The 23,990-nt window shown below is 43.4% G+C and overlaps 1 protein-coding gene across 1 annotated transcript in view; it reads right to left on the bottom strand.

Moving 5' to 3' along the window:
• Taf3 (TATA-box binding protein associated factor 3) overlaps positions 1-23,990 on the bottom strand; it is a 196,708-nt gene that overhangs the window by 165,186 nt on the left and 7,532 nt on the right. The window contains exon 2 of the mRNA XM_045135241.1: positions 17,478-17,720. Coding sequence (XP_044991176.1) covers positions 17,478-17,720 — 243 coding nt within the window. The remainder of the gene's footprint in view (positions 1-17,477; positions 17,721-23,990) is intronic.

Genomic DNA, 23,990 nt, shown 5'->3' on the forward strand with positions numbered 1-23,990 from the left:
TTCTCTCTGTTTGTTTCTCTTCTCCTCTCTCTTTCTCTCTCTGCTTGCAAATAAATAAAAATAAATTTTTAAAAGGTAGACTATCACCTACTGAACTATAATGGCTTGCACATAGAAAAAGGACCAATTTTCTTACTTCTACTATAGAACTTCATGTCTTCACCAAAAGTAAAGTGGATAAAATTTTATTAACAGTACAGCATACTTAAACATTACATCTTGACTGTAAGATTTGATAAAAATAAATTGTAAGTTGAAACTAAATCAGATAAAATGAGAGAAAAGTGTTAACTATGCACATGGCACTGGAATATAAGCACCAAAAAACAATGCAGTAATGTGGGGGGAGGAGAGGGGGAGCAATCACACAAACAAGCCCAGGAATAAGGGTGAGGCAGAAAGAGAGAAGTGAATACCCACCCCCCTTCTACCTCATGGTAAAGTAAAATGCAAATTACTACATTTACATTATTATTTAAAATAAAAACAATCTTTTCTCTTGTCCCATTTATCATCATTATTATTATTAGTGGCTTTTGAAGCAAGGACTCACTCTATCCCAGACTGACCTGGAATTTACTACGTAGTCTCACGGTGGTCTCAAACTCAAGGTGATCCTCCTACCTCTGCCTCCGGAGTGCTGGGATTAAAGGCGTGCAACCACACCCAGCTTCTTACATATGTCCATGGGTTCAAAAAGATTCTGGGGGCTGGGAAGATTGCTAAGTGGTTAGAGCCACAGTTTACAAAGCCTGTTGGCCCTGGGTTCGATTCTCCAGTACCATATAAAGTAAGATGCATAAAGTGGCATGCATTTTGGAGTTCACTTGCAGCAGCAAGACCCTGGTGTGCCCACACTCTCTTAAATAAAAAAGTTTTTTAAAACCAATGGAAGGCAAACACAGAAACTGAAGACCAGCATCAAGATGGGATCAACTCGACCTGCACATTCACACGCATCTATCTCCACTGGCTTTCTTTCCAAGCTCCCCATTTCCGAGACTGGCTGGGCTGTGGGTCCAGGCAGAGGCTTTGGCGTGAGGTAAAGCAGGGCCTCACTTAACCAGAGTGCAGAGGAACCTGCAGCAGAAGCGAAGTAAGCTGTACCACGTGTTGCAACGCCACACACAGCATGCTGAAAATCCCGGATTAGAAAGAAGGGCAGACAGTGATACAAACACATTTCTTAAACTATGTTTGTTTTCGAGACAATGCTATGACAGCCATTTCACCAAGTTCAGAGATTTTCAGGAAAAAAGTTACAAATGTGGGCCAGATTTCAGAAAACTATACCTAAGACCTATAATGATGCCACAATAATGGCATTATAATTAATGCCATTCAGTCACAATCCCCTAGAGGTAATTATAGCCATTTGACCAGCTCATACATTTTCCACCCATTTAATAGCAATGTCATATTTGAGATAATTTTAAAACTGACTTTGAAGCTGGTATACTGCAAGGCAGTGCCAGGCTAACAGTCTTCGGCACACACATCACGTGGCAACTGTGGGTATCAGGTACCACTGAACAAATGTGGACAGAAACATTTCTAACCCTAATGCAAACCACTCAAGGCTGATCTTTATCTTTTGTAGCAGAATATATATTTTAGGTTTTCAGCAATGTAATTTCTGTTCAGGAACTAAACAGGCAGTCACATACACCTGTAACGCCAGCATTTGTGAGAAACAGGCAGGAAGCTAGCAAGTTCAAGGCTAAACTGAGCTCCACAGCTACACCTTATCTTAGAAAGCAAACAGCGAAAGAAGAGGCATTCACTATCCACAGTGAAAATGGACATCTTCAAATAGTCTCATCAATCCAACAATGAAAATCAGGAATAATGCATGTTCCATTCAAAATTAGCCAGAAGAAATAGAAATAGGTCAGAGTTAGAAAAATTCAGAAAGTGACAAAGTTCAAGATAGTAGCTATATGACCTAAAAATGTACATACAGTAATTATCAAAACTGGAGTAAGATGATATAAGCAAAACACAAAGTTTTACCTGTTTATTTTATTTGATTTATTTGACAGAGAAAGGGGGGAAGAGAGAGAGGGAGAGATTGGCCATGCCAGGGCCTCCAGACACTGCAAATGAACTCCAGACATGTGTGCCCCCTTGTGCATCTGGCTAAAGTGGGTCCAGGGAAATCAAACCTGGGTCCTTTGGCTTTGCAGGCAAATGCCTTAACTGCTAAGCCATCCCACCAGCCAAAAAATGTTTTAATTTATTTATTAAAGAGAAAGAGAATGGGTGTGTCAGGGCCTTTAGCCACTGCAAAAGAACTCCAGATGTATATGCCACCTTGTGCATGTGGGCTTACATGGGTCCTGAAGAATCAAACCTGGGTCCTTTGGCTTTGCAGGCAAGTGTCTTAATAGCTAAGCCATCTCTCCGGTCCCATATTTATTTTTTTGCAAGGAGAGAATGGGCCCACCAGGGCCTCTTGCCACTACAAAAGAACTACAGATGCATGTGCCCCCTTTGTGCATGTGACTTTGTATAGGTACTGGGAAACTGAACCTGGGCCATCAGGCTTTGCAAGCAAGTACCTTTAACTGCTGAGCCATCTCTCTAGCCCAATAACTTGAGTGATTTGGGAATTGAACCCATGCCAACAGACTTTGCAAGCAAGTGTCTTTAACCTCTAAGCCATCTCTCCCAGACCATTTTAGTAACATTAACAATGGTATCAGTATTAATACTGTGTGTGTAGTCACCAAAAAAACCAACATGTAATTACAGAATATCCTAATGCCATGATCTGCTTTAACCCTGAGAATCAAAATTCTTGGCACAGGCAGAAATATTTAATGATACAACAGAAAAAGCAAAATCTCAGGCTGGAGCTTAGCACTTAAGGCACTTACCCACAAAGTCTAAGGACCCAGGTTCGATTCCCCAGTACATACATAAAGCCAGATGTACTAGATGGCGTATGTGTCTGGAGTTTGTTTGCAATGCTTAGAGGTCCTGGTGCACCCATTCTCTTTCTCTGTCTACCTCATTCTCTACCTCCCTCTCTCTAATACTTTAAAAAAAAAAAAATCAAAATCTCTATAGCCTGAATTTGACTTGGGAGATACTTTTATGAGCAGAATTGGGATTTCTAAAAGAGCATAGAAATAGCTAATACACATGCTGAAAAAATGCTCATGCTGGAGGAATGGCTTAGCAGTTAAGGTGCTTGTCTGCAAAGCCAATGAACCCAGGTTCAATTCCCCAGGACACACGTAAAGCCATATGCACAACGAGGCGCATGCACCTGGACTCCTTTGCAGTAGCTGGAGGCCCTGGTGAGCCCATTCTCTCTATCTGCCTATTTCTCTCCTCTCTTTCTCTCAAATAAGTAAAGTTTTTTCATGCTCAATATCACTACCGTTAGAGAACTGTACACTGAAGCCACACTATCGCCTCATGTTTGTTATAAAAGGACGATTATCAGGTTGGGGAGATGGCTCAATGGCTAAGCACTGGCTTGCTTGGACTCTCTAGAGCCCATGTAAAGCCAGACACACAAAGTGGCATATACAGCTGGAGTTTGTTTACAGTGGGGAAAAAGCCCTGGGTGAAGCCATATATATTCATTCTCTGTCCAATTATTTTTTTTTAAATAGCAGTGATTTTTAAAAAAGGAAACGGGGGCTATTATAAAAAAAGACAAGGCAGGGCATGGTGGCACAGGCCTTTAATCACAGCAGAGGTGGGAGGATGGCTGTGAGTCCGAGGCCAGCCTAAGACTACCTAGTGAATTCCAGGTCAGCCTGGGTTACAGCGAGGCCCTACCTTGAAAAACACAAAGAACAAAAGTTGGTGATGGGAGCTGGGCAAGGTGGCACACATCTTTAATCCCAGCACTCGGGAGGCCAAGGTAGGAGGATGGCTGTGAGTTCGAGGCCACCCTGAGACTACATAGTGAATTCCAGGTCAGCCTGGGCTACAGTGAGACCTTACCTCGGAAAACAAAAACAACAACAAAAAGTTGGTATATAAGTTTGATATAACTATTCCCACAAATGAATTAATTAAAATTACAAACAAATACTAGTTTTCATGATACTAGGGTATCAGGGAAAAATGATTGATTGAAAGTGCTAGACATGAACATGCACAATGAGTCCAGAACATTTTTATACAACAGACCCACTATCAAAGACTACTAGTGTCAAGGCATAAGGACTCATAGCCCGAGTAAAGAAACTGTCACTGGCTGAAGACGGGCCACCAGAGATGGAGTAAGGTTGAAAGAGTCAGAACGAATGAAATCTGTCAAGTATGTTTCCATATACAAGCTGATAAGAGCAAAGGCTGGAGAGGTGGTTCAGCAGTTATGGCACTTGCCTACAGAGCCTAAGGACCTGAGTTTGATTCCCCAGTACCCATGTAAAGCTAAATGCACAAAGAGGTGCATTCCTCTCTGTCTGTCTTCTTTTTCTGCTTGTAAATAAGTAATAAATAAATATTTTCTAAAAGGAAAAAAGTATCTTTTTTTTAAATTTTTTTGTTTATTTTTATTTATTTATTTGAAAGTGACAGAGGGAGAAAGAGGCAGAGAGAGAGAGAGAGAGAGAGAGAGAGAGAGAGAGAGAGAGAGAGAGGGAGGGAGGGAGGGAGGGAGAGAATGGGCGTGCCAGGGCCTCCAGCCACTGCAAACGAACTCCAGATGCATGCGCCCCCTTGTGCATCTGGCTAACATGGGTCCTGGGGAATCGAGCCTCGAACCGGGGTCCTTAGGCTTCATAGGCAAGCGCTTAACTGCTAAGCCATCTCTCCAGCCCTGGAAAAAAGTATCTTTTATATCAACCAATTTGGTAGTAATTGGTGATCTCAGCTAGATCTGTTCCATGAAAAGGATGGTTTGTTTCTGTAACAGAACACCTAGAAATAAGAAAATGAGGTAAGAAAGCAGGACAGGACAGGAGTTGCAATCCAAATGTGGTAGCAGTCCTGTCAAAGTAATGGCACATACTGGAGTGAACACAGATTTGAGTCTAAGAAATCTCAGTTTCACACAGATAAGCTCTAATGACTCACGCTTGTTTTCGTGTGCATGTGTGGGGTATGTGTGTTGTGTGCATGTGTACAGGCCAAAGGGCAACCACAGGTGTCATCCTCACAGGACGTCTACCTTTGATGGTTGTTTTCGAGGTAGGCTCTCACTCTAGCCCAGACTGACCTCGAACTCACAGCAAGCCTCCTACCGCTGCCTTCCTTCCAAGTGCTAGGATTAAAGCTGTGCACCATTACACCGGACTAACATGTGCTTTTTGCGATGGGGTCTCTCACTGGCCTGGAACTCTCCAAGAAGCCTAGACTGGCTGCCCAGCAGGCCCCAGGAATACACTTATCTCTGCCTCCCAAGCACTGGTATTACAAGTATGTGCCCCAAATCTGGCTTTTTATGGGGGTACTGGGGATAAAACTCAGGTCTTCAAGCTTGCAAAGCAAGCCCTTTACCTACTGATCCATCTCCCCAGTACACACCTGTTAAATAAAAAGGGGGTGTTATTCTTGGAAAAGAAGCTTATGAGTAAAGTAAGAACTGTTCTTTATTTGCTTAATAAGACTGGGGAAATTTTTTTTTTCAAAAAGTTGGATTAGGGCTAGAGAGATGGGTTAGCAGTTAAGGTGCTTGCCTGCAAAACCTAATGATCCAGATTTGATTCCCCAATACCCACAAAGCCAGATGCACAAGGTGGCACATGTATCTGGAGTTTGTTTTCAGTGGTTGGAGGCCTGGCAAGTGCATTCACTCACTCTCTCAAATAATAAATGAATAAAAGATTTTTAAAGTTTGTGTTAGTTTTGTTAATATGCTGCAAACATAGAAATGGTTACTTTTTAAAGAGTATTTCAAATTTTATTTGACAGAGAGAAAGAGGGAGAAGGTGTGGATGTGCGTGTGGCACAGCAGGGCCTCTTGCCACTGCAAATGAACTCCAAATGCACGTGTCAGTGGTACACCTGGCTTTATGTGGGCATTGGGTATTCAAACCCAAACAATTCATATGCTACCTTCAAAGGGGGAGGAGGTATAATTTCTCATGCCTGATGACTTCTAATTAAAGAGTACAATATGGAAAGGGGAAAATGAGTAAGTTTACAAGAGAAACATGGCAGTCGCTGCCTTGATCACATGATCAAGGTGAACTTTACTAGTGATAAATCATGTTGACAGGTAACATCCATGATGTGATGTGATGTGATGTGATGTGATGTGATGTGATGTGATGTGATGTGATGTGATGTGATGTGATAAAAATGGTACTTCGGGGCTGGAGGAATGGCTTAACGGTTAAGGCATTTGCCTGCAAACCCAAAGGATCCAGTTCCATTCCCCAGGACCCACGTCAGCCAGCTACACAAGGGGGTGCGTGCATCTGGAGTTCGTTTGTCGTGGCTGGAGGCCCTGGAGCGCCCGTTCATTCTCTCTCCCCCTCTCCCTCTTTTGCTGTCAAGTAAATAAATACATAAAAATATTTTTAAAAAATGGTACTTCACCTATATGGCCTTAACCTTCCCAATCTTGATGGCCTGGATTTAAATACCCAATACTGGGCTGGAGAAACAGCTTAGCGGTTAAGTGCTTGCCTGTGAAGCCTAAGGACCGCAGTTCGAGGCTTGACTTCCAAGGACCCATGTTAGCCAGATACACAAGGGGCCACAGCATCTGCAGTTTGTTTGCAGTGACTAGAAGCCCTGGCATGCCCATTCTCTCTCTCTCTCTCTCTCTCTCTCTCTCTCTCTCTCTCTCTCTCTCTCTTTCTCTGTCACTCTCAAATAAATAAAAATAAACAAAAAAATTAAAATAAATCAATAAATACCCACAAAACACCAAATGCATGAATGGCACATACAACTGGAGTTCATTTGCAGTGGCAAGAGGCCCTGCCGTGCACACACACACACACACACACCCTCACACTCGATCAAACAAATTTCTTAAACAGAAATCTGGGTTGGAGAGAAGGCTCCACAGGTACAATCACCTGCTGAGCAAGCATGAAGACCCAGTTCAGTGCCCAGCACTCGTAAGAAGCTGGCATGGCTGCGCGTCTGTGACCCCAGCACTGAGCGTGAGACAGGACGGCCACGCTTTCCTGTCGTTCAGCCAGCCTACCCACAGCACGGAGCTCCGAGTCCAGTGAGACTGCCTCGGAGAACTGAGACAAGACGACAGAGAAGCCACTCAACATCTTCCTCTGGCTTCTGCGCACACACACATGCAACCCTACATGACTACATCATACATACACACACACACACACACACACACATGAATACATGACACACACACGCAACCCTACATGACTACATCACATACACACACACACATATGAAATCCTACATGACTACATCATACACACACACACATGAATACATCACACACACACACAACCCTACATGACGACATCATACACACACACACACACATGAAATCTCACATGAATACATCACACAGACAAAATCCTAAAAACAGCAACATTCCAGTATCTTTTGCAAGTTTAAACTGAAGTTGGTAAATTTCTTAAGTAGCATATTGTTTCTATTTCTCCCTTTTCTTTCTCATGCATATATTTATACCAGTCAAGAGACCACGAGGAAGATCTACTGATCAATCACACTCTCAGAACCAAACAATGGCTTTGATATATTACAATAATTTCTGACACTCCTCAGTACAAGAAAGCAGGAAGCAAAAAAATTGGTATTTTGCAAGCACTAGAGGCCCTAACACACCCACTCATTCCCTCTCTCTCTCTCTCTCTCTCTCTCTCTCCCTCTCTCTCTCTCTCTGTCTCTCTCTCTCTCCCTCTCTCTCTCTCCCTCTCTCTCTCTCTCCCAGGACTGGTGGCACACACCTGTCATCACCTGTCATACCAGCACTCTGGAGATAGTGGCAGGAGGATGAAGAGTTCAAGGTCAGTGCAGGCGTGGTGGCGCAAACCTTTATTCCCAGCACCCAGGAGGCAGAGATAGGAGGAGCGCCATATTCTGAGGCCACCCTGAGACTCCATAGTCAATTCCACGTCAGCCTTGGCTAGAGTGAGACCCTACCCAGAAAAGAAAAAAAAAAAAAAAGAGGAGGAGGCAGAAGAAGAGTTCAAGGTCAGACTGAAGAGATGGCTTAGCAGTTAAGGCACTTGCCTGCAAAGCCTAAGGATCCAGGTTCAATTCCAAAAAACCCACATAGGCCAGGTGCACATGGTGCCACATGTATCTGAAGTTTATTTGCTGTGGCTAAAGGCCCTGGCATGTTCATTTCCCCTCCCCCCTCTGTCTCTCTCATAGATGAATAAAAATAAAAATTTTTACGTCGGGTATGGTAGCATACGCCTTTAATCCCAGCATTTGGGAGGCAGAGGTAGGAGGATCACCGTGAGTTTGAGGCCGCCCTGAGACTACTACATAGTGAATTCCAGGTCAGCCTGAGCTAGAATGAACCCCTACCTAGAAAAACCAAAATATATATAACATATTATATTAACAATTAATATAAAATATATTTATAATTAATGATTACAATAATATATTAATAATGAATCAATGTATTAATAACTAATACATTGATTAATATATAGTTTTTTTGTTGTTTTGTGTTTTTTTTTAATTTTTATTTATTTATTTATTTGAGAGCGGCAGACACAGAGAGAAAGACAGATAGAGGGAGAGAGAGAGAGAATGGGCGTGCCAGGGTTTCCAGCCTCTGCAAACAAACTCCAGACGCGTGCGCCCCCTTGTGCATCTGGCTAACGTGGGACCTGGGGAACCGAGCCTCGAACCGGGGTCTTTAGGCTTCACAGGCAAGCGCTTAACTGCTAAGCCATCTCTCCAGCCCCAATATATAGTTTTAAAAAGAGTTCAGAATCATCCTTAGCTAGATAAGTAAGTTCAAAACCTACTTAAGATTGTGTCTCAAATAAAAACCACAACACAACAAAAAAATGAAACTCATGGGGCTGGAGAGATGGCTTAGTGGTTAAGCACTTGCCTGTGAAAGCCTAAGGATCCTGGTTCGAGGCTCAATTCTCCAATACCCATATAAGCCAGATGCACAAGGTGGTGCATGCATCTGGAGTTTGTGTGCAGTGGATGGAGGCCCTGATGCACCCATTCTGTCGGTCTGTCTGTCTGTCTGTCTCTCTCTCGCGCGCGCGCTTGCTGTCTCTTTCTCTCTTGTCACTCTCAAATAAATAAATAAGAAACTTGTTAAAATACCTTACCTAATCACTTATTTTTCTGAAATTTGTATTCATCACCTGCAAAACAGGCATAATAATTAGGTATACCAATGCATACCTTTAATCTCAGCACTCAGCAGGAGGCAGAGGTAGAAGAATCACTGTGAATTCAAGGCCAGCCTGGGACTACAGAGTGAATTCCAGGTCAGCCTGAGCTAGAGTGAGATCCTACCTCGAAAAACCAAAAAAATAAATAAAATCCAAAAGGTAAGACCCTATTGCTGAAGACACCACACGCTGCCAATGCAGAACATTGAGAAATCCAGCTAAATCTGAAAGGAAGCCAGTTCCCAGATGGTCAGCTCGTATAATGCTGAAGTGTGCTGTGTTGCTGGGGAAAACTGGCCACCAATGTTGTAAGCAAGCAGGGGACACTGCTATATGAAAACAACCAACCTGATAAGATGTACACACCTGTGCAATAGTGGCACACAGGCTATGGAGTAGCCTATGGCTGTTTGATTGACTATGAGATCCACTCAGTGGAAAGGAACCCATAACTGGAACTAGGGACCAAATCAGAACCCTATGGAAACCAAGACAATGGACTCCAATGAGAAGCTCCCACTAGCCTTGATCCATAAGTGAGGCTACACCCATCAAAATTTTTCTAAATTAATAATACCTATCCCCTTTAACCTCCCCTGATCTCATCTATATTGGAGAATCTGCTTTTCTTTTCCAGAAGGCAGCAAGTACTAAGAACAACCATAATCTACCAAGAAGACAATAGACAGTTGACACCCAGACAGGAGATGAGCCACCCCTCACACAGCAGCCAGGGCCCAGGTGAAACCACAGAGGAACCGGCAGGATGAGCAAGGGTGCTGCTTCCACAGTGAGCCTGACAACCTGCGCCAGGGAGATGCAGACAGACACTGAGGACACTCAAATACACCAAAACAGAAATCCAGAAACTTCTCAGAACTCAGCACTAAGTAGAATTAAAGCACATCCACCAAGGTTCAGAGAAGTTTGCTAAAGAGGGGGGCAGAAAGATGTAAGTGCCACAGGCTAGGAAGGACTATCCAGAGACACAGTCCTCTCCACATGACACTACTGCTCTCACCTCTCATAATCCACAACTACATGCTGAATACCAGCAATCCCACGAAGGACGCCCCTCAGTGGAGTGGGGTAGGGAACAGGGAAATGAAGGTACTACACATGAAGTGTCCATACAAAGGTTCTAGTTAATACATACGACTTAATACATACACACATGCTGGAGAAATGGCTCAGTGATTAAGGTGCTTTCCTCCAAAGCCTAACTACCCAAGTTTGATTCCCAGTACCCACGTAAAGCCAGATGCACAAGTGGTATGTGTCTGAAGTTTGTTTACAGTGGCTAGAGGCTCTGGCATACCTATTTTCTTTTTTTTTCCCCCACATCCCCCACGTCTGTATCTTTCAGCTTGTAAACAAACAAACAACTTAGGCAAGCATGGTGGCACACAACTCTAATAGCAGCACTTAAGAGGAAGATGTAGAAGAATTGCCATAAGATCGAGGCCATCCTACTACGTAGTGAATTCCAGGTCAGCCTGGGCTGGAGCAAAACCTTATCTTGAAAAACAAAACAAAACAAAAAATAAATAAGTAACTTACCAAACCCTCTCAAGTGTCAATATAATATGTATTATTATGCATGCATGTGCATATATACACATGCATACACACACAACCATAGGGCCTCATGTAGACCAGGCTGGCCTTGAACTTCCTACATAACCAAGGCTGGTCTTAAACTCCTTATCTTCCTGCCTCTACCTCCAAAGTGCTGGAATTATAGGTGTGTGCCACCATGCATAATTACTGCACCTATTTTACAGATGATGGATATAAACTTCATAAAAATAGAGTGAGATGCGGTGGCTCATATTTAATCCATAATACTTGTACATACTCGTAGTACTTAGGAAGCAGAAGCAAGAGGACTGCCATGAGTATTGGGGGTCATCCTGGGCTACATGCTAAGTTCCAGAGCACCCTGGGCTACAGGGTAAAATCCTAAGTCAAAAAAGATTAACTTCAGTAAAATAAAATTACTTGGGAAAAAAACACAGAGACAGAATAAGTCACATCAATGACTGCCATGAAGTCCATGTTTCTTCTCCTACAGGATGCTGCCACTCACCATAGCACTTTATTTGCTAATTTAGTTATTTCTGGTTTTTTGAGGTAAGTTCTCACTCTAGCCCAGGCTGACCTGGAATTTACTATGTAGTCTCAGGTTAGTCTAGAACTCACAACGATCCTCTTATTCTACCTCCTGAGTGCTAGGATTAAAAGTGAGCGTGAGCTACCACACCCAGCTACCATAGCACTTTTGACAAAAGTCTGTTATTTTTTTAAAGAAAATTATCTTTTATTTATTGGTTTGAGAGACAGAAAGAAGCAGAGACAGAGAGAGAGGCAGAGAGACAGAATGGGCGCACCAGGACCTCCATCCACTGCAAGAGAACTCCAGATGCCTGCGCCACTTGTGCACCTAGCTTACATGGGTCCTGGGAAACCAAACTTGGGTCATTTGGTTTTGCTGGCAAGTGGCCTAACTGCTAAGCCATCCCTCCAGCCCACAAAGAATCTTTTGACATAAATCAAGTTAAATGACTGACAAGAAGGGAGTCAGTGCCCTGCTGATATTTTATGAGCAAGCCTGGCTGTCTACTGTACAGGAAGTCAAAGGAAGACGAAGACTCTGGTGAACGTCAGAGCCACATCGCTCGCCTCTGCACATGCCACACTCTGCACCACTGACCACAGTACTGAGAAATGAAGACCCTGGTGAACGACGTCAGAGCCACATCGCTCACCTCTGCACATGCCACACTCTGCAACACCGACCACAGTACTGAGAAATGAAGACCCTGGTGAACAACGTCAGAGCCACGTCGCTCACCTCTGCACATGCCACACTCTGCAACACCGACCACAGTACTGAGAAATGAAGACCCTGGTGAACGACGTCAGAGCCACGTCGCTCACCTCTGCACATGCCACACTCTGCACCACCGACCACAGTACTGAGAAATGAAGACCCTGGTGAACGACGTCAGAGCCACGTCACTCACCTCTGCACATGCCACACTCTGCACCACCGACCACAGTACTGAGAAATGAAGACCCTGGTGAACGACGTCAGAGCCACGTCGCTCACCTCTGCACATGCCACACTCTGCACCACTGACCACAGTACTGAGAAATGAAGACCCTAGTGAACAACGTCAGAGCCACGTCGCTCACCTCTGCACATGCCACACTCTGCACTACCGACCACAGTACTGAGAATATTTTGACATGATGTGCCCATAAAAATTTCAATTGTAGGAGCCGGGCGTGGTGGCGCACGCTTTTAATCCCAGCACTCGGGAGGCAGAGGTAGGAGGATTGCTATGAGTTCAAGGCCACCCTGAGATGACAGAGTTAATTCCAGGTCAGCCTGGACCAGAGTGAGACCCTACCTTGAAAAACCAAAAAAAAAAAAAAAATTTCAATTGTAAATAATTTATTGGGGCTGGAGAGATGGCTCAAAGGTGCTTGTCTGTAAATAAGTTATTAAGTTGACATGTGACCATATTTAAATAAATGGTTTAAAAATGATAACTACAGGAATATATTTTATACTATTTTCCCAAGAACAGAAGAGTAAAGTTTGGATAAGCATCTTATTGTAGTGTCTATCATTTATACTGTCCTTAGGACGGATGTGCATAACCTATAAATCGGCAATATTTCTGCTCTTTAGATAATCCATACTTGTCATAATAAACAAAAGTAAGCCAGCCATCTGTAGTCCCCGCACTTGAGTGGCTCCGATTACAAGACACAGACCAAATATAAAACACACATAAACACATGCAAGCCACACTCATATACACACAAGTTATAACAAAAGTAGGTTTCTAATATCAAAAACATCAATTAAGCAGTAACAAAAACGATTATATGAAGTGAGGTTTCCTCACAGTATTAACAGTTATAAATGCAAATGATCAAAGGTGGTAGAACATTGAGCTGTTACTAAAGGAAGCTGACAGTGACTGAGGTACAGTGTAGTCTCCTTCCAAGTCCTGGTAGTAATGCCACTAGGTCTGGAGTGAATAAGAAACAAGAACTTAAACAGGCAAATTCTACAAATAGCTTTTAACTCAGTTCGAGAGCATTTACTGAAGGTGTATTTTGTTTGAAGCACCATCCTAGGCCCTGTTGATACTGTTTCAGCCAGTGGTAATCCACAGTATCTTGAAATGAAGTGCTGCATTACTGAGCAGGGTTTGTTTCCTAAGAGACTCAAACCAGTACCTTCCCTACCTCCACACAACTGTCAAGCATGGGTACGGGAGCTCAACTTCAGCACAGTGATTTACAGCATGCTACTAGGGTTTTGTGAAAATAGTTTTATTAGGCTGGAGAGATGGCTTAGCAGTTAAGGCACATGCCAGCAAAGCCTAAGGACCCAAGTTCGAGTCTCCAGGTCCCACATAAACCAGATGCACATGGTAGCACAGGCGTCTCCAGATGAACTCAAGATCATTTGCAGTAGCTAGAGGCCCTGACATGCCCATTCTCACTCTCTCCCTCTCTCTGTCTCTAATAAATACATAAATAATTTTTTTAAAGTTTTCTTTATTTGCAAGCAGAGAGAGAGAAGCTGAGAGAGAGAGAGAGAATGGGTGCACCAGGGCCTCCTGTCACTACGAACTGCAGATGCATGCCCCACTTTGTGCATGTGGCTTCATGTGGGTACTGGGGAACTTTATAAGCAAGCACCTTTAACCAATGAGCCACCTCCCAAGGTTCCAGCATTAGTACTATACCACTGCCCTCAAGAGCAGGGAGACCCACCAAACCACAACTAAGAGCCAGCACTGGCCCAGTTTTTCAGATGAGAAGCATGGCCACACAGACTGTGTAAAACACAGGTCAAGTACGAAATAAATGGGTAACACTTCAAAACAGTAATAAAGTGGGACAAGAGACTGTACAAAATGAGGTGCACAAGACATTGCAACCCCAAATTTCCATCTGGAATATGAGACGATGGCACCTGATGTAGAAACATTGGCACCTTCTTCAAAATCAGACACTGGGCCAGCGTGGTGGCACACACCTTGAATCCCAGCACTCAGGTGGCAGAGGCAGGAGGATCGCCATGAGTTGGAGGCCACCCTGAGACTCCATAGTGAATTCCAGGTCAGCCTGGGCTAGAGTTTTACCCTACCTCAAGAATAAAAAAAAAAAAAAAAAATCAAGATACTGTGGCTGAGGAGATGGTTCAGCAATTAAGGCGCATGCCTGCAAACCCTAATGACCTGGGTTCAGTTCCCCAGTCCCTACACAGAGCCAGATACACAAAGTGGCACATGCATCTGGAGTGCCCACTCTCTCTCTACTCTACTTGCCAATCTCATTAATTAATTGATTGATTAATTAAATAAATATATTTTTAATTTTTTTTTTCGAGGTAGGGTCTTGCTCTAGCCCAGGCTGACCTGGAATTCACTATGTAGTCTCAAGCTGGCCTCAAACTCACAGCAATTCTCCTATCTCTGCCTCCCGAGTGCTGGGATTAAAGGTGTGTGCCACCATGCCCGGCTCAAAAACTATTTTTTAAATACTGTACGGTTCCACTTACAAGAGACATGGAGGAGTGAGGATGTGACTCGGTTGGTCGCACTTGCTTCCTGGGTCAAACAAGCTCACACAGGTGTAGAGACACACACCTGCAGACCCGGCCGAGGAGGCTAAGGGTCAGAAGCTCAAGGTCATCCTCACACACAGTGAACATGAAGACCAGCCTGGACTAACTGAAACTGTTTCAAGAAGGGCTGGGGAAGAACAAACTCAAAACACAGAAAATGAATGGCATTTGCCAGGGCCTGGGAGAAGTACAGAAGAGAAATAATTATGTTTAATAAGGACAGTTACTGTCTGTTATGGGCGATAAATAAGTTTTGGAAATATAAGACTGTGGTGGTTTGATTGAGGTGTCCCCCATAAATTTATGTGTTCTGAGTGCTACGTCCCCAGCTGATGGCAATTTGAGAATTAAAGCCTCTGGAGGCAGCACATTGTTGGGGGTCGGATTTATGGGTGTCATAGCCAGCTTCCCCATGCCAGTGTTTGGCACACTCTCCTTTGCTGCTCTCTACCTTATGTTGGCCAGGACGTGATGTCCACCCTCTGCTCATGCCATAGTTTTCTCTGCTATCATGGAGCTTCTCTTTGAGTCTGTAAGCCAAATAAACCCTCTTCTCCCATAAGGTGCTCTTGATTGGGTGTTTTTATTTTGGGGGGTATGGGTTTTTTCTTAATATTTAATTTTTATTTATTTATTTGAGAGAAAGGGAAAGAATGGGTGCTCCAAGGCCTCCAGCCACTGCAAACGAACTCCAGAAGCATGCACCACCTTGTGCATCTGCTTACATGGGTTCTGGGAATCGAACCTGGGTCCTTCAGCTTTGCAGGCAAGCACCTTAACCACTAAGCCATCTCTCTAGCCCCAGTCAGGTTTTTTCTGCAAGCAATGTCAACCTGACTGCAACAGTGACAGTGATGGTTGTAAAGCAATGTGTACATACTTAATATCACAGAAATGAACACCAAAAGTTTACTAAAATGGCTAACTTTATGACCATAGCAAAAGGAAAACATGAATGAAGTTTATTCTAGCGCTGTTTACATAGTTCTGAAATATATCTACAGAAAAATAGAAAAATAGAATAGAAAAATAGAAAAATATTAGGGGCTAGGAATATGGCTCAGCAGTTTAAAGGCACTTGCCTGCAATGCCTACCAGCCCAGGTTCAAGTCCCCAGCAACCCACATAAAGCCTGAAGCAAAATAGTGGCATAAGCATCTGGCAATCTGTTTATAGCAGCAAAAAAACTGTGGCACACTGCTACATATACATGAACACATACACAGAGACTTAGAAAAACATAAAAACATGTATGTTAACTTTTCTATTAAGATATTAGCCAGGCATAGTGGTTCACACCTTTAATCCCAGCACTTGGGAGGTTGGTTGAGGTAGGAATATTGCCAAGAGTTCAAGGCCACCCTGAGACTACATAGTGAATTCCTAGTCAGCCTGGGCTAGAGTGAGACCCTACCTTGAAAAAACCAAAATATTTCTGTATATATATTTATATTTTACACACATCACTTAAATGACTCCTCAAAATCTTAGTCAAGTCAATAATCGACATGTACATAAACTCCTCCACAAAGACTGGTACTGTGCACCGGCACTGACTACTGAGCCTGACTGTCACTGTAAAATCACGAGTTCCACAAAGCGAACAAGAAACGTTTGCGCTCACCCTAGAAGAGCGGTCCGTCTACCTAAGGTCAATGAGTGCTCACAATGCAACGCACCGCAGTGGCATTCACCTTACGCTAATGATAAAGGGAGGAGAAGAGACACTCAATTTTCCTTTTTGTTTCAAAGTTCTTCTAGCTTGGTCCCTCTGTCTGTCTGTGTAAGGGTAAGAATAGCTCATAAATGACTTTGACTGTGGGCTGGGCAGACAGCTGGATCAGTCAACTGCTTGCTTCACTAACATGAGGATACTAGTTGGATCCCCAAAACTCATCTACAAAAAAAGCCAGACATGGTGAGATGGCTGAGAGCTTAAGGGATTTGCCTGCAAAGCCAAAGGACTCCGGTTCAATTCCCAGGACCCACATGAGCCAGATGCACAAGGTGGCGCGTGTGTCTGGAGTCTGTCTGCAGTGGCTGGAGGCCTTCTCCCTCCCTCCTTTCATCCATCCATATCTCTCTCTCCCTCTCCCTCTCTTCTCTCTTTCTCTCTCACTCTCACAAATAAATAAAATTAAAAAAAAAAAAAAAAGACATGGTGGGTTACAGGCACATGCCTATAATCCTCATGCTAAGGAGGCAGAAACAGGTGGATCCCTGGAGCCTGAAAGTCCAGCCAGTGTAGCCTAATCAGCCATCTCCAATCAATAAGACTTTGTCTAAAATAAAAAACCAAAACTGGGTATTTCCTGAGGAATGATACCCAAGGTTGTCCTCTGGCCTCCACGTGCTTGTACACATGTATGCATGGGCATTCCCCTCACCACCCAAACATGTATCTGCACAAATAATATTGTGATTGCATTTCTAAAATTTGTATATTGGCACAGTGGGGAAGGATGAGACGATGGAAAGTCCAACAAAGCCGTCATGAATATGAGCATCAAACAGTGACAAACCTTCCTGAGAAGACACAATGGGTGGCAGGTAATCAGGGATGTATTCTTTCCTTTCCTCTGCATCTTTACTTCCAGGCTGAGGAAACTGAAGGACATTATTCTTGCTGACAGGAAATGAAGGAATTTGATGTGGAAAAGTGACAGGTTCAATATTATGAATATAATCTTCTAGTTCATGTAGATTAACCCCCATAAGTTGGAAAGCTTCACCAACATCGTCCAAAATGGGGTCTGTTCGGCCATCTGAAACAAAGTCCAAAGCAAATCATATCATTTTAAGGAAATCCCATAAATGTATTTCAAAATATTATGAAAAATGTATTAAGTAAATACGCAGCTCAGAATCAAGTGTACAATATAGTTTTAAGATTAACTGTTACTTACATAACACAAAGCTAAACCCTCTCCTCCTTCTCTGTTTGTTTTTATTTTTAGAAACGGGTTCTTTTTGTCTCAAACTCACGGCACTCCTCCTGCCTTGTCTCCTGAATACCTGAATTTCAGGCATGCACATCATTTCCAAGTACAAAGCTGATCGTTTTCTGGGTTTGTTTTGAGACAAGGTCTCATGTAGCCTAGGCTGGCCTCAAACACACTACACAATGGGAAATTATCTAGAACTCCCGATCTTCCTGCTTCTACCTTCCAAGCGCTACGAAGTTGATTCTGAAAGTCAATTTTAGATATGACTGAACTAACCAAAACGCCACTGACAATCATCGAGTACAGAACAGGTATCAACCTTAATTTACAAGGGCTAGACAGGTGGCTCAGTGATTAAATGTGTTTCCTGTCCAAGTGTGAGGGCCAGAGACCACCCGAATTTAATCTCTAGAAGACATGTAAAACAGCTGGGCGTGGACATGCATACCTGTATATCCAGTTCTACAGGGGAGCAGAGACAGGGACTCCCTAGGATTCCTCGGACACATGCAGGCAAACCATGTGGGGCTACAGGTGAGTGCACAGGGTACTGCACCAGCACACAAACCTCTCTCTCTCTCTCTCTCTCTCTCTCTCTCTCTCTCTCACACACACACACACATACACACATATACACACACACACCCTTCCATAAATGAAAAATAATGTGCAGGTGATCCAAAGCATCCAGAACAGAGGCTGGACAACGTAAATGTCTAATGAACACTCTTCAAACTCCCGCCATGCTGACTAAGTATCCACTCCATTTTCCTGTTATTACTAACACATACCTGGAACTTATAACAACAGCTAACACACGGTGGGCATTCAATAAACTGCTGAATACCACCAAGCCATTTTTTTAATCCAAGAATTTACAAAGAAGGATTTAGATTGTGAAGGTAATTTAAACATCAACTTTCAAATGTAATTAGAAGATACTAAAACATAAAAAGTAAAATATAGTGAGATTTTCTTTTCTTTTTTTTTTTTTAATTATTTATTTATTTGAGAGCGACAGACACAGAGAGAAAGACAGACAGAGGGAGAGAGAGAGAATGGGCACGCCAGGGCTTACAGCCTCTGCAAACGAACTCCAGACGCGTGCGCCCCCTTGTGCATCTGGCTAACGTGGGACCTGGGGAACTGAGCCTCGAACCGGGGTCCTTAGGCTTCACAGGCAAGCGCTTAACCGCTAAGCCATCTCTCCAGCCCTAGTGAGATTTTCTTTACAGGATTTTGTTGTTGTTTGATTTTTGTTTTTCACTCAAGCCCAGGCTGACCTGGAAATCACTATGTAGTCTCAGGGTAGCCTGGAACTCAGAGCAATCCTCCTACCTCTGCCTCGCAAATGCTGGGATTAAAGGCGTGCGCCACCATGCCCAGCTACAGAAGCAACTTTTACCTATGCCTATCTTAAAGGCCTTTTAAAAATACTTTTGAAACTTCTATGGAAATTCCAATTCCCAATAAAAATATATTTTTTTAAATGGGCTAGAGGGATGGCTTAACCGTTAAGGTGTTTGCCTGCAAAGCCAAAGGACCCCCAGGTTTGATTCCCTAGGACCCATGTTAGCCAGATGCACAAGGGGGCGCACGCATCTGGAATTCAACTGCAGTGGCTGGAGGCCCTGGCACATATATTGTCTCTTTTTCTCTCCCCTCTTTCTCTGTCAAATAATAAAAATAAAATATTTTTTTAAATTCCAGTTCTCAATTTCAAAATAACCTAAGGGATTTTGCTTCGTTTTACTTTTACTATTTTGTTGAGACAGTGTAGCAGGCCAGGCTGGCAAGAGCTCCTGATCCTCTTACCTCAGCTCCCCAGACGCGGGGCTGGGGCTCCAGGAGTGTGCCGCCACTGGCAGACATAAAGGGTTTTGGTCTGTGGTCACTTCACACTCAGTACGTGTGTTACTGGTGGCAGATGAGCTGTAACCTAGCTGGTGGGTCCAGTCACTGAGAGGTGGCTGGAAAAGGGCTCGGCCTTCACCAGTGGACGCCTTTCTTGATGTGTTCATACTCTGCTGGCATTGCCGAGAGGTGGACACTGAGGGCATGGCTCTGCAGTTATTTTTGTCCCTAGCCTCTCACACCACTAGCTCGGAGTGGGGACTTCGTGAGGTGAGCAACTCTGCGCTGCTCTGGGCGCTGCCGCCAGGACTCTGCCTCAGCACAGCGTCGCACTGGGCAAGCTGACGACGACTGAAAACCCACGAGCTGAACAGACCTGTCCTCTTTTGACTGGTCCTCGGATATTTGTAACAGCAGTACAGAGTCTTGTTAACACAGTGTATCTATGTAAATCACACTGTAAAATGAAAAAGAATCAAATTTTGGCAAGAAGATACACATGTGCTGGCACTGATCCAGAAAGATCTGGAAGGATGCTACTAGGCATGGTGGCACATGCCTGTTAATCCAAGGCCTTGGGAGACTAAGGCAAAAGGACAGCAAACTCAAGGTCATCATGTGCTAAAAAGTGACAGTTTCAAAAATAGTCTTAAAGAATATATAGTCAAGCCAGATGTGATGGCACACATCTTTAATCTCAACACTTGGGAGGCCGATGTAGGAGGATCACTGAGCAAGGCGACCGTGAGACTACATAGTAAATTCCAGGTCAGCCTGAGCTAGAGTGAGACCCTACCTCGAAAAACCGAAAATAATAATAATAATAAAATAAAACACATTACAGCTATGCCAGTCATGAGAAGATTATAATATATGGTCAAAGATTAGTAGTTCAAGCCAGGTGTGGTAACACACACCTTTGATCCCAGCACTCAGAAGGCAGAGATAGGCAGATCACCATGAGTTCGAGGCCACCTGGAGACTGCATAGTTAATTCCAGGTCAGCCTAGGCCAGAAAACCAAAAAAAAAAAAAAAAAGATCCGAAGTTCAAAATGGCAGAAGCTGTAATACCAGGGAACAAGAGACTCACTAACTTCAAACACAAACAAAGGTGAACAGGGCTAGGGAGACGGCTCAGCCTGTAAGAGCACGTACTGTGCAGGCAGAGGACCTGAGTCTAATCTCCAGTTCCCACATAAAAACCTAAACATGGGCTGGAGAGATGGCTTAGACGTCAGCATGGTTGCCAGCATAGCCAAAGGACCCAGGCTCAATTCCCCAGGACCCACATAAAGCCAGATAATGCAGAAGGGGGTACATGAGTTTTTGCTGTGGCTGGAGGCCCTGGTGTACCCATTCTATTTCTCTATCAGCCTCCTACCTCCCCCTGACTCTAATAAGTAAAATATATTTTAAAGGTTTTTTTTTTTTTTTTTAAGCTGGATATAACCCCACATGTCTGTAACCCCAGCACAAGGGGGCAGGGACAGGAAGGTCTCTAGACCTTGCTGGTCAGTAACTAACCAAATCACAGAAGGGCAAGTCCCAGATTCAGAGAGAAAAAAAGGTAAAAAATACTAACTCTTTCCCAGAACATAGGTATGCATTTCAACTATTTATTACTCTCAGTATAAAAAACAACCATCTCTTAAAACACTATTGCTGAAGACTCCACATAGTTGGGCTGCAAGACCAATGAAAATTCCTGCTGGAACTGAGCTGATAACCTCCTCCATGTAGACAAGATGACAGAAAGCTGGAAGAAGCCATTCTGCATGCAGTTCAGTGGGAGAAAGAGAAATAGCCAGTGAAGATACTCAACAGTGGACATGGCGAGCCTTAGATTTGGGAGGCCGGGCAAAATGAGCCAATGTGTACAATAGTAGTATGTCTGTCATGGTGGAAACCAACTAATTGGACTGGAGGCCTGCTCCATGGGAGGGAATACATCCCTGATACTGAAAACTTAAAACAGGAGTAGTCATGAGACCTAGGGATCTAACATCTGCTGCTGTCTGGCTAAACATGTATACTATGATTATCAAACTGCCCAGTAAGCACTTCTCTTAATGTTCCTACCTATATATTAATAATACTCTCACTTTTGGTAGAGAATCTTCTTTTCAAATGGCAGTGACCTTGGGATGACTCAGAAAGCATCATAGCACTGGAAAGAAGTGACTGGAGTGCTCAGTACTGTAATATCTGTATCACACCTTCCAAGGCTCAGGGTCTAATGCAGAAGAGGTAGCAGGAAGAATGTAAGAGCCAAAGGAAGGGTAGGACTCATTACAATGTGCTCCCCCCAACACAAAATGGCCTGGACATCCATGAGCTCACAGTGCCCGACGGGACCTACCCAACACCATCATAGGAGGAAGAAAAGATATGACATCAAAAGAGAGACTGATTGAGATGGGGAGGGAATATGATGGAGAATGGAGTTTCAAAGGAGAAAGTGGGGAGAGGGAGGGCATTACCATGGAATATTTTTTATGATCATGGAAGTTGTTAATAAAAATTTGAAGAAAAAAAAAGAACATCTTAGCAAACACCAGGGAGACCCAAGACCCATCAGTACAACAAGGAAAAAAAGCTGACTGCCTGCATGAGAGCAGCCATCTCCACCTCATCTGCCAGGGCCCAGCAGACGTCACGTCATGGGGCAAGCCTGAGAGCCTCCTCCAGGCAGACAGCAGCAGATGCTGAGGCGTCGCAAAACTCATCACAGCAGCAAACCAGAGGCTGCTGAGAGCTCAACACTAAAGTAGAGATTAGACCTCCAACATTGTGGAGGAGGGGCGGAAAGAATGTTAAGAGCCACCAGGTAAGGAGTACCCTCAGGAACTGCCCCCACCAGAGACCAACTAGTATATTCATGACCCACCAGTGAATACTGTAGCCCCACTGAGGAGGGGCCTCAGAAGAATAACTTCATGAGAATATGACTAATACACAATATGTTAAATAAATGTAAAAAATACATCCCGACAGAGTAGGCTTTATTCCAGAGATGCAGGGATGGTTCAACATACACAACTCGTTAAGTGTAATACATCATATAAATGGACTGAAGGACAAAAATCACATGATCATCTCATTAGATGCAGAAAGAGCATGTGACAAAATCCAACATCTCTTCATAATAAAAGTCCTACAGACACTGGGAATAGAAGGAACATACCTCAACATAATAAAGGTTATTTATGACAAGCCTACAGCCAACATAATACTAAATGGGGAAAAACTGGAAGTTTTTCCACTAAAATCAGGAACAAGACAATGGTGTCCACTGTCCCCACTTTTTCTTTTTTTTTTTTTTTTCCGGATTTCAAGGTAGGGTCTCACTTTAGTTCAGGCTGACCTGGAACTCACTATGTAGTCTCAGGGTGGCCTTAAACTCAATGGTGATCCTCCTACCTCTGCCTCCCAAGTGCTGGGACTAAAGGTATGCGCCAGCATACCCAGCTAAGTGTCCCCACTTTTATTTAATATAGTACTCATTGGAGAAAAGACAGCCTCTTCAGCAAATGGTGCTGGAAAAACTGGATATGTATCTGTAGAGGGCTGAAAATAGATTCTTCTCTCTCTCCATGCACGAGAATTAAGTCCCAATGGATCAAGGATCTTAACATCAGCCCTGAAACTCTGAAACTGCTAGAGGAAAAAGTAGGGGCACCTTCAACATATTGGTCTTGGTAAAGACTTTCTGAATATAACCCCAATTGCTCAGGAAATAAAACCACTGATCAACTGCTGGGACCTCATGAAATTACAAAGCTTTTGTACAGCAAAGGACAATGTGAATAGAGCAAAGAGACAACCTACAGAATGGAAGAAAATCTTTGCCAACTATACTTCTGACAGAGGATTAATATCTAGGATATACAAAGAACTCAAAAAATTAAATAGTAAGAAATCAAACAACCCAATTAAAATTGGGCTATGGAACTAAATAGTTCTCAAAAAGAAATACAGGGCTAGAGAGATGGCTTAGCGGTTAAGTGCTTGCCTGTGAAGCCTAAGGACCCTGGTTTGAGGCTCAATTCCCCAGGACCCATGTAAGCCAGATGCACAAGATGGCACATGCATCTGGAGTTCGTTTGCAGTGGCTGGAGGCCCTGGCGTGCCCATTCTCTTATCTGCCACTCTCAAATAAATAAAAATAAACAAAAAAAATTTAAAGAATAAATACAGATGGAATATAAACATCTAAAAAAATGTTCTACATCCCC

This window comes from Jaculus jaculus, chromosome 15, assembly GCF_020740685.1.
Source record: "Jaculus jaculus isolate mJacJac1 chromosome 15, mJacJac1.mat.Y.cur, whole genome shotgun sequence".
Classification (NCBI taxonomy): domain Eukaryota; kingdom Metazoa; phylum Chordata; class Mammalia; order Rodentia; family Dipodidae; genus Jaculus; species Jaculus jaculus.